Source organism: Callionymus lyra, chromosome 3, assembly GCF_982586985.1.
Source record: "Callionymus lyra chromosome 3, fCalLyr1.hap1.1, whole genome shotgun sequence".
Classification (NCBI taxonomy): Eukaryota; Metazoa; Chordata; class Actinopteri; order Syngnathiformes; family Callionymidae; genus Callionymus; species Callionymus lyra.
The window spans coordinates 21732396-21744628 of NC_141820.1; the positions used below are offsets into that span (position 1 = coordinate 21732396).

The window sequence follows — 12233 nt, forward strand, 5'->3', positions numbered from 1 at the left end:
TCAATAAAAAATAAATATTAAAAGAGGAGTTCTGACGTAAGCGCGTGGAATCACTGTCTTAAAGTTTTAACATGGGGCCATCTGCTGGTCAATACAGTTTAAACACCGATCATTACAATGTTTATCACACATTATAGTTAAGGAAGATGTTTATATATAAAAACGAACTCATTCATATGAGTTAACAAATATAATAGCAATTGAAACCTAACATAATCCCATGAAAAAACATATATGGTTATGATTTATTTAGAGTGAAAATACATTTTTTCAAGTACGTTTTGCAATAGATTCACGACTAAAAATACAGAAACAACAATAAACTGGAGGGAATATTAAAGTAAACAATACAAATAAATAGTTTTTAATTAGATAACAATGAGGACTACAACTTATCTTCTGAAATATTGGTTTATAAAGGAAAATTACATGTGATCTATAAAGTTATTTCTAATTATATCTAAGTTTTAAACGTAAGATCATTATATTGATCGATTATTCGTGTGTAAATAACTGATCCGACAGTCAAACTGAGCTGTGATGTGGGACCATTGCATTTTCCGAGCGGTCCTTGAACGCACCGGCCGTCTGTCACTCCGAGCTCCGGGTCTGCGTCAACAAACGCTACGGAGGCTCGGTGTGTTTGTGTCGCTCATCCTGCGCTTCATTCACGAACAGAACCATCCCCGCGGTCCAGTGAGTCTGCGAACCACATCCGTGTCATTTCTACCGGTTTTATCGTAACTTGTGTCACCCGTTAGCAGGCGTTGCTAAGTTAGCTTCAGCTTCAGCTGCACCCAATGTCGTCTGTCGCATCTGTTGTCGCGCGTGTTAGGATAACATCTTTATACTTTAAATATTATTGTTTTTTTTTATCTCGCTATGAAAGAAACGAATCCCTTCCATCCATTTGTCATGCGAGTTATTTTTATCGTGTAGTGTTTGTGGCCGATAATGGAAGCAAACCCTTCATTCTTAACCTGAGCGAGTAACGTATTTATATTTTATAAATTCAGGGCCAGAAATGACTCAATATTATCGCCTGTTTTAATATAAGCAGTAAAGTCAAACAATTCGGGGACAATTTAAACATTTACATTTGTCGTTATCTTTAAAAAGAAGTATTATGGGGTGGTGTTATTTTTGCTGGTGTGTGATGGATGGTTTCTGAAGCGAGGCTAACGGGGCTAGCTTCAGTTTCCACCTCGAACAGGTGTATTTCCTTACAAACAGGCTCCTCCCACCTGCTCCAGTGCTGGGACAGGTGTGGGAGATGTTGCCTTGTCATGGGACACACATTTTATTCCTGCTGACAAATGGTGACACTGAATTTTTGTTGTTGTTTTTGTTGTAGAATTCATCATGATTTCACCACTGAATAAAATGTGGCATTTTTAGAATCAGAAACATTTCTTGCTAATGTTTTAAACACAACATTGGGTTTATTTTGTGGTGTCACTACAAGTTAAAAGAACAAAATAAGTTCACACACAAAATGAGCAATATAATTTATTTTATTTTAATTCCAAGCACTATTGGGCTGTCATCGTCCATCATTTCCCATCGTGGTTGCAAGTCCTCCATCGATCACTATCTTACCTGCTGTGGAAGCAGGTTTAGAGCAATATAATGAAGTTTTCTTTCATTTTTTATATATATATATATATGTAGACACGTGGCCTCTCTCAGCCGAGTGGAGTAAATGGATATTCACACTGCATCCCTCTGCGGGTCGGGTTACTGTGCGCTTTCGAGGATTGGTCTCCATGGAGACCAGCAAAAGAGGTCAAAGGGGAATTGCTTAGTGAATCTTTTAGGGGTTGGGTTCAGGCATGTGAAAGTGTGCATAGGTTTTTTTTAACCAATATAAACAATAAATCCTGCTGGTCGTACGTCATGTGCTCCTGTGGTCAGCTGCCATTCCACACGTCAACAACTGCTTTATTGTGACGAGAAAACAATGCCGAGCAAGCATGATTTCCAGAGTGTCCTTTAGCATGTGTTCATTTAAATGGGTTTACCACAAACCTTGGCTACGAGACATGGTTGTGAATGGGAGCTGACGATACTGACACATATTAATAAATGCATTGATCGTCACAGCGACTCTGACAAGGTGCTGAGCTCAGCCTTTGTATATATGCACACACCCACTTTGCACACGCACAAACACTGAGAGGTGAAACTCCTGTTTAAACGCACCCAAGGGCTAAAAATGAACAGTCTTAAGTCATAGTGTAAAAAAAACAAAAAAAAAACTGATGAAGACTTTCTGGAATGTCAACCAGCATGATTTATTGTTCAGGATGAATTGAATGAATTGTTTCTCCTGAACTTCCTGTTGGGAGTTTAATCCAAAGTCCAGTCTGTTGTGACTCACTTGCTCACAAACCAGTTTTGCAAGGCAGTCGTGTAGCACAGTGGTTCAAATATATAAATTGTACTGCTACATCATCGACTCGTAACACAAACGCATACTTTTCTGTCATTCGTTAACATTCCTTTACACTAGCTTTTTAGTTTTTGGAGATTAACTGTTGATATTCATAATATCTGCTACTACACAGCCTTTCATAACAAAGCTTAAAATGCTGTGGCCTTTATAAGTCATTATTAGGGCTGCGAGTAATACACCGATCGATACACTGATATATCGCAGTGTTTTTTCTCAAGATACAGTATCGATATTTCTTTGTCATCGTAATTAATATTTTATTATAGTTCTGTTATGGTATTATATCAATGACATGTTTGTAATGTAAAATATTTAATATTTACAATTGACATGGAAATATTAAAGGTTTTGTTCATTTTTTTGTGGTGCAATTAAACTTACAGCCGCTAGATGGCAGCAGTCATAGAGTCCTCCGCAGCTTATGAAAAAAGAAAATTCAGTGAGATCCCGGTGGTCATGCAATGTCTCGGGCATTAAATATATTGTTGTTCCTATAGTATCTCTATATATCACAATATATCGTAAAGCCAGATTCTTACCAATACACACCACTAGTCTACCATTTAAGTAAGTAAGTAAGTAAGTAATATTTATTTATATAGCGCCAGGGTCACAAAGCGCTTTAACAATCAAAACAATATTCAATAAAGTATATACTTTAAAGATCAAGATAATACTGAGAACAACACAGGAGTTCCAGAAAATCAAGGAAAAGCCTGAACAAATAGAAACGTCTTAAGATGTTTCTTGAAGGAGTCAGTAGATCATCAAACACAGAGGGAGAGGAAGATCGTTCCAAAGCTTAGGAGCAACAGCCTGAAAAGATTTCTCTCCTCTGGTCCTGAGCCGTGTACTGGAGGTCATCTGGATATTTTAAGTGCATTAAATTAGTATTGACCTCAATGTTGAGCCACCTTTTTTTCTTCAAGTATATTTTTTAGCTAGGGTTTTATTTAGATTTCTATAAACCCTCTTTGAAATTATCAATTTGAATCATTTAAGACACTAAGGCAGAAAACTTGACAGAGCTGGACTCATGGGCTGGTGTTGGGTAAAGCTTAAAACTAGGCACTTTTTGTGCCTTGACTGTAATTTGTCAGTGTATTCAATTATTTTTACTTTAATGCTCCTTTATGTTTTTTTTAAGTGTCTCAATGAAGGTTTGTCTCCATTCGACAGCTTTATATTTCGTTGTTTTATACTTGATAAAAATACTTTTTAATAAAGATAAAGCATGTGGTGAAACACGCATCCTTTAAAATACTTTAAATTCTTCTTTCATAGGAACATCTAAGAGTCTAAATCCAGACTTCAGGTCACCGGATGACTCCAGTCTTGGGGATTAATCCCAGTTAACCATGGCTAATCCTGGAACTGGCTTAAAGTTCTGTTTACAGCCAGTCGTTGAGGGACGAATTTAGTGCTTCATGTGTTTGAACTACTTCAGTAATGTACAGTATATGAAAAGAAAGTCAGAAAATGTTGAAGAATCGTTTCAGTTGATGTGTGAGGGCCTCAAAACGCCTTTTTCTTACTGGGAATGAAGCAGACGGGTCTTAATAAAAGATGTAGTACACCGTCTGATTCACACTTTTATAAACCTCCAGCGCTTCAATAATGAAGTTAAAAAACCTGTTCTCTTGTCTACTCTCAGCCTGACAAGACTATTCACCTGCAACCCACAGGTTCACTGAGGTTCAGTGTAATCTTCTATTCTGCTTCATCAGAGCTTCGACCTGCAACAATCAACCTTTAAAGACTTTTGTTTCTGCCAATGCAATGATCTTGTGAACAGTGTTGCAGATTTGTTTTAGTAAATAGCTGTCTAGTTATGTGGTCGATCTTAAGGGCACCTTATAGTCCAGAAAATCCAGTTGGTTCTGTGTTGGTTCGACCTTTTGACTAATGGAAAAACTTAGAATACAGAAACAAGAGACAGAAACTAGTGGAGGACCTGCAGAGAGAATCACAAAAACAAGTTTAATATTTGTAGCAAATGAATAACAGGAACTAAAATTGAAACGATATTAATTTTGGTGAAATAATCAGATAGGAAAATGTGCATTTTTGAGTAGACAAGGACTCAAACATGGTTAGTGGTGGAAGCTAGAGCTGGATCTCCTCTGTAGTCTTAGTCTCTGTAAGCTTAAATTCATAATCATTTTAAAGTAGTAATTAACCAGAAAGTACAATAATGCATCTGACACCTCCCTGTGTAGGTTTACAACCCTGCATTAGTGAACCTTCTGTCATGAGCTAATGATGCTTGTCCTTGTTTTGGATTTAAAAAGCTGCTGACAATGAGAATGTTTTAAAAGCAAAACATTACATAATAGATCAAGATCATAGCTCAAATTTTTCTCCAGTACAACCCCTCTCCTGTCCTACAACTTTTCCACTAAAAAAAACAATTGGTTTACACTTTATTACAGATGTTTTGGTTGAAATTAATTTATTTTTATAATTTATCCATCAATTTATTTTATTTATTGACTCATTTGTATATTTATGTAACTTGTAATTTCATTTACTTGATTTACCGAATTTCCCCTCGCGGGACTAATAAGGGATTCTAAAAAAAAAAAAAAAAAAAATGTAACTAAAACTGAATTTCATTGCAAATTACTGTCCAAGCCACGGTGTTCTGGGACAATAAAGATATTCTATACCATGTAATCTTTACATCACCGGACGTTCTACACTTGCCTTTGTTCTCATCCAGCTCTCACATATTACTGTGATAGTGACGTAACAAAGTAGGCAACATGAAACAATGTGAAAGCTTTTATTCTTGTTCAATTTGATATCTCTGGCATTTTCCTCCTGGGTGAGCCCACGGTACGTGACTTTAGCTTTGAACTCTGATGTTCATTTTGGGGGAGTTTTGCCCAATATGGTACAAAATGTGGCTTTACAAAATAACTGAATGTAAATGAAAGAAAATGACGTTATATTTGTGAGGGGATTTCTGTGTCACCGCTATGTATTTAACAAAGACTTTCTCATTAAATCTACAAAATACCACATGTTTGAATGGGGGTAAATAAAGGCATTAGCCTCTGTGACTCGAGGGTTTCTCTTCATCACGTAACAGGAATATCTTTCCCTAAATTAGTGGAGCGTAATAATGTGTAGAGTATTCTCGCGACTTCCCCAGCCGGTCCTGGCCTGAGTTCAGTTGTATAATTCAACATCATGATGTCTCGGTCGTCTTTGTGCTCCTGCAGAGTGTATGATGACAGAGAGCAGCTGCCATGGCCTGCAGCAGCGGTCACACCAACGCAGAAACTCTGGAGGGGTTCCATGAGGTCAACCTGGCCTCGCCCACCACCCCCGACTTGCAGGTACGGTGTGGATTGTTGACGGTGGGGAAGTCAACAAGCGCGTCTGACCTCGTGCTTTATGCCTCATGATTTATGCAGAACCAAGCAGAGCAGCGTCCCGCCGTCCGCCATAGCACCCCGCCCACCTCTCTGTATCGCACACACTCCTTAGGGGGTCCGCCCGGAGGCACGCCCTCCTCCCTGCGAGCGGACCAGCTCCCCACGCAGCCGGTCTACTCCACACCACGACACAGTCACAATGGCAGGTCGGTGAAAACAGATAAAATATACCTTCTATTCTTCCCACGTTCTGGGGAGTTTGAGTTGTCACAGCAATTCACTAAAAAACATTAAACCGTACGGAACACAACAATAAGAATTACAGTAGAAGAATAAATAATAATAAAATCAAATAATGATACATTTATCAACCAAAATAAGCATCACAAACACACAACATAAGTAGAGAAGTTGAGGAGGAAGATATTCATCATTTCTGACTAGAACAAACTGTTTGTTAGACAATTATTATTCTAATATTAGCTGCTTTTGCTGGACATTTTTAACCAGTGGGCCATACCTGCCCTGAGAAACGATGACTGTATAATATGAGTGGCAACATCATTTTAATTCAGTTTAAAGTTTAAGTCATATAATGCATATAAGTCGTTACAACAGATTTTGATCCCGTATTATTTAACTCAGACCTCGGAAGGTATAAATTCATGTGGACCTTGTGTAGTCGGTGTAAACAAAACTGTAATAGAATTTGTATTTTTTATCTCATTTGTTATTACATTACGACCTTAGAATACAAGTCATTTTAAGTGCTTAATTCAGAACATTATTTTGTCATTTAACCTCTACCATATTGTTTAAAAAAAAATTAAAAAAATAGTCCGGATAATACGGTACCTTAAATTATATTTAAATTAAAGTTGAAAAAATATTGAAAATAAAACATCTCTACTAATGTTGCAGTGTTTTTTAACTTGTTTGAACATCTGGTGTTTCTGTGGTCCAGCGTTCCAGGTCTGGAGCTGGAGTCGGCCGAGGGCGTCTTCCTGTCTGGAGAGGACGGCGAGGAGTGCAGCGCGCTGACAGACAGTCTGTCGAGGCTCCGCAGCCCGTCGGTGATGGAGGTGCGAGAGAAGGGCTACGAGAGGCTGAAGGAAGAGCTGGTCAAAGCTCAGAGGGTAGGACTGACTCACTGCAGCGGGGATTGCAATGAAAGACGCTACACGAGTGTGTGAATCAACACCATTGTTTAGTCATTATTTCTTCCTTATTTTTACTTTTTTTTTTTTTCATCCAGAGGTCTAATGAAGAACATATAATACACACAATAAATGTGACGTAAACAGTGTGTATTATAACGTTTAATACATTTAAATGATCAAATAATATACATTATCTCAGTATTTATATTATAGTTGTATATCTCATCTATTTATGTATTTGTTCTGATGATGAATTAAATGATAGTTATTGGTTTACTCTTTACTAGAAGAAAACATTTGTAAATGTTTAAAGACATCAATAAAACACTTGGTCATTTATTCTTTTTCCTTTTGAATATTTTGTTGAGCTTGTGTTGTTATTTTTTCTATGATTTTGAAATCATTTATAACATTTTGAAACCTTAAAAAAGTTTTCATTATATTCACTTTCAGAAAATCGAATTTTATTTCTGTCTCCAGTTAAATGTTTAAGTTTTCCTTGGTTTTTAAACACTGTTTAAAAATATGTCTAGAATTGTTAAGAGGTTTGTTTAGTTCCTGTCTCTTTTTTCTGATAAATAAAACGTACGTTTGATTAGTATAGGAACCTCTGGTTTTAGTCCCACATCACTAATTTTTTTTTATCATCTCTTTGTTTGTCATGATCATGCTATGATTTGATGTTTGTGTTCATATTTCTTTGGTTTTGTTTTGTTGTGCGTCCTGTACCTGCATGTGCGTGTTTGTGTGTGGAAGGAGCTGCTGTTGAAGGATGAGGAATGTGAGAGGTTGTCTAAAGTCAGGGATCAGCTGGGCCAGGAGCTGGAGGAGCTCACCGCCAGCCTCTTCCAGGTCGGTTCCACTCCTGTCCCTGTGTGGCATCAGGATCTTCTCTATAGTGCACTGTGACGGGGAGTCCACTCACCCTGATCTAATGTATCATGACCCGCCTCAGCTTTCAATCATCGGAGACAGTTTTCATATAGAGTACTAAGAGACGGTCAAAAGTTACCAGGAAAATAGAAGCAAATCTAAACAAAAATGTACAGACAGTATTTTGCTATGCACACATCTGAAATTGTATGTCATTGCAGTTACACTTCTCCAACACAAGGGGTAGCCAGAAACATCATTTTAAAACTTACAGATTGTTAATTTAATTCATATACTACTACTGGATTTCTGAGAGTAATTATTGGGTCAGAAAGTGAAGGTGTTTTTGTCCCTGTCCACTTTTACATCGTTACACAAAACCAAAATCAGTTCTTTCAGTTTTTATCGTATTCACTAAAAACTACATTATATATGATTAAGTGAGTTTATGAGTAAGTTTATCATGTGACGCCTTGTCAAAAAAAACAGTTGTTATTGAGTTCTGTGGCTCACGAAAGTGTGTTTTGTTCAGGAGGCTCACAAGATGGTGAGAGAAGCCAACGTCAAACAGGCGACTGCGGAGAAACAACTGAAGGAAGCCCTGGGAAAGGTGAAGACGCACAAAAACAACATGTTTTATAACCTATAACCATGAAAGTTGCAGCTCACTTTAAAGCTATTACAGAAATGATGTGCGCAAGTAGACAAGCAGTTTTTCAGGAATATGTTTCAGTCAATAAATGCTGCCCACCAAGAATGTTACCACTGAAAAATGAAACTCTTTCCACGAAAACATTGCATGCAAAACAACACACTAGTTCAGCTCTTAAATTGGGAGCAAACAACGTTTTGTTTGTGTCTTTACATCGTTCACACTGGATTAAGGAACCGCCGTGTTAAAGGATTCAGAAGCATATGATGGAACACGGTCATGCTACAAAACCAATGTTGGGATGATTTCACTTTAGACACCCCGTAACGGATGAGATGCACAAGATTTGACATGAAGATGATGCAGAGGTTTAAAGTAAATATCAGCTAGCACTGATAGCAACAAGCTAAACTAGCATTTATAACATTCACTTTTCTGCTTCCTCATTGTTGTTCTCACTTTTCTTCCTGCTCAGATCGACGTGCTCCAGGCAGAAGTCCAGGCCCTGAAGACCCTGGTCCTCTCCTCACCCACCTCCCCCATCGGGGAGCTCCCTCCCCCCGGGGTGAAGACCGCCTTCAGGAAAGGCCACAGCAGGAACAAGAGCACGTCCTCGGCCATCATGGGGACACAACCGGACCCCTCGGCCACGCAGCCGATCATCCGCGAGTGTCGAGAGGTACGGAGAGGTGAAGCCGCTGGTTTTGGGGGGGTCACTGACTGACTGATGTCGTAACAGGTGGACACGCTGCTGTTCAGCGAGTTCAGGACGTGGAAGGAGGAGCCCACGCTGGAGCGCAGCTGCTGCTTCCTGGACAGAGTTTACAGAGAAGACATCTACCCGTGCCTCACCTTCAACAAGATCGAGGTACGCCAGGTCCAGACACCTGGACCCCGCCTGCACACCGCTCACCCGCTCCTCCTCTTCTCGCCTCAGCTGGGGTCGGCCATACTGGAGGCCGTGGAGCAGAACACGCTCAGTGTTGAGCCGGTCGGGTTCCAACCCCTGCCGGTGGTGAAGGCGTCGGCGGTGGAGTGTGGAGGACCAAAGTAAGAACCCGCGCGTCACTCTTTCATCCTCTTCGCTCTTTCACTGCTTCATCTTCATCTCAACTCTTCCCTCACTTCCCTCCTCTAGTGGAAGAAGGACTGAAGTGCAAACGTAAGTCTCTCTCTCTCTCTCTCACCCCATCATCCTTTCCTCCTCAGCTCCCCCGATGGTCCTTCTGTCAGCTCCTGATGACTCTGGATCTTCCTATTACTGCTCAGCGTTTCAGAATGTATTTTCACTTCCGTCTACTGTTGTATCTCCAACAGAAAATGTGCCCTGAGCGGTCAGACCAAAACTTGTAAGCACAGAATCAAGTTCGGAGACTCGTCCAACTACTACTACGTGTCTCCCTACTGTAGATACAGAGTGAGTACAGACACACACGCACAACAAGTCGTTTAATTTTGTTCTGTAGTTTAGTTCTTCACAATGATGTCACCAGGTGACCACCAAATATTGACATGGAGATTGCACTCATTTCCATCAAGGCTATAGTACTTTTCGAAGTTTCCAGGAGTAGAAACCCAACCCAACAAGAGCCCATCTCTAGTTTTGTAAACGTATGCACATGTTGACTTTGACAGTTGCCGTTGTCAGGTCGTTTTGCTGCAATTATACTCAACGAACACTGGGGGGAGCCAAAGACAATTATGTTCAATCTTCTCAACTGTCGATTTAATGATAATAATTGTCTGGCCTCAGTCAAAGAGTGCTCTTACACATCCAACTTACAGCTTAAATTGATTTTGCCTCGATCCAACACTATACTGTTGTGTTTCCTTGCTACCAACTCGAGGGTTGGGGGGGCATCATAACATAGTGCCGCGAAACTGGGAATGTTGTACTTGCCAGACCCAAAAGGCTCTGGTCCATGGAACAATTTTACTGACTGTACTTTTCACGCATTGTTTTTATTAGAAGATTGAGGGTTTGTTTCTTGCGTTGCTCAGATATTGAGTGAAATCACTCTCTGACCAATCAGTGGCCATTAGTTGGTAACTTTTTTAGTGCCGGGTTCGCAGACTTGAAACCACAGCTGAGCAGGTACTGATCCATCTGTCTGCTTCAATGCAGCGCAAAAGAAAGCAGGTCGAGTCAAGTAGGGTTTTTGGAAAAAGGCCAAAAGTGTTGTTGCATCGATATTCTTAAGATGATTCTAAAAATAAATGGAGCGATACGTTTAAGAAAATTGCAGTGCAATAATGGCACCTATTTTGTAGTAAACGTTGAAGGAAACCCGCAGAAAAAACAGGTCCAGACAATGAAATCCACTCGTGTTCCTCCTCAGATCACGGCGGTTTGCAATTTCTTCACCTACATCCGTTACATCCATCAAGGGCTGGTCAAGCAGCAGGACGGTGAGATTAAACGCACAAACATGACGCGGAGGCGTGTGAAGTACTTTCATCTTTTCCGTGCGTTTGCAGTGGAGCAGATGTTCTGGGAGGTGATGCAGCTACGGAGAGAAATGTCCTTCGCCAAGCTGGGCTACTACAAAGACGAGCTGTGACTGACAGTCGGCGATCCAATCACAACAGACTGATGCTCCCCCTCCTCCCCATCTTGAGCTCACCTGTCATCCACTCCAGAGGAAAAGCCCCCCCCCCTGCTCTTCTTTGTTGTGATACTACACACAATGAGTGATTCCATGCATTATTACGCTCAATCACCTCTCACTCACATATGAAGCGAGTCACAAGACCAAAGGACAATTTCTGTTTTTCTGTTCTGTTCAACCTTTTTTTTAAATTCCTTACATCTCCGGGGCAATTATTTGTTTGGATCTTGAATTGAACTTAAGCACCGAACATGTCATGGTGTTGAGCGATGAAGAGGCTGCATCAGTAATGAAAAAAAGCCAACTTGACAAAAGCACTACTTTGATTTCCAGCATTTTTAAAAGTTTTCTCTCTTAATAATCATAATTTATGACTTTTCAAACTAGTGTTTGCCTGACAAACGTCAACAATGAACCCTAGTTTGCCCTTTTGAGCTCCAAACATCATTTCCCGCTTCCTTCATCTTCCTGGATTAGTGCTCGATCAATGAACAACGTTTGTTCCAAGACATCCCAGAATGACTCGCTAACGTGACGACTCGCTGTCAACTCCACAAAACCAATCGCCGTTCGCTCTAATGACCTCACTTTTGGAGTCGTGTTCTCAGCAACAAACATAAAAAACAAAACAAAAAAAACAACCTGCACGCGAAGCAACAAGGCTGATTTTTCTAAGCTCCCCTCTGTTTTGATGGCTGTTGTATTTAATCAGGAAGTGTTTGTGTGTTTATATGTTTATTTAAATGATCACTGCAGCTCTCTCTCTTTCTCTCTCTCTCTTGTTGACAATGTCTCTCTATCTCAGTTCAGTTTAGTGCCTTTTTTTCAGAGACACTGAAATAAAACGGTAATACCTCTGGAAGACCAGACTCATCACATCATTCCTTCAAAATGCTCTTTGAAATAAAAGAAAAATAATTATTAAATTAAATTGGTACCTTCAGTCTCCTGCTGGTACGCCAATATTTCCAATTAAAGTATAATTTCTAGTGTGAATTTCATGATTTAGTCGATTAAAAAGACACTTGTGATTTGAGTGGAATCAGACAGCGGATGGCATCAACCAAACCCTTGCGGGAGTCAAGTTCTCCAGCAGGCAGG

The 12233-nt window shown here is 39.8% G+C and overlaps 1 protein-coding gene across 2 annotated transcripts; it reads left to right on the plus strand.

Moving 5' to 3' along the window:
* Positions 1 to 583: 583 nt before the first annotated feature.
* On the plus strand, positions 584 to 11999 carry rab3ip (RAB3A interacting protein (rabin3)). Of its 2 annotated transcripts, XM_087787015.1 has the most exons (12): positions 584 to 696; positions 5683 to 5799; positions 5878 to 6044; positions 6803 to 6974; positions 7755 to 7850; positions 8404 to 8481; positions 8999 to 9202; positions 9263 to 9391; positions 9461 to 9573; positions 9841 to 9940; positions 10863 to 10932; positions 11002 to 11999. In XM_087787015.1, exons 2-12 carry the CDS (start codon positions 5710 to 5712, stop codon positions 11082 to 11084), a joined length of 1302 nt encoding a protein of 433 aa, XP_087643141.1. In that variant the 5' UTR covers positions 584 to 696; positions 5683 to 5709; the 3' UTR covers positions 11085 to 11999. The 2 variants fall into 2 exon arrangements, with proteins under 2 accessions (XP_087643141.1, XP_087643142.1); XM_087787016.1 differs by lacking the exon at positions 7755 to 7850.
* The last annotated feature ends 234 nt before the right edge of the window (positions 12000 to 12233 follow it).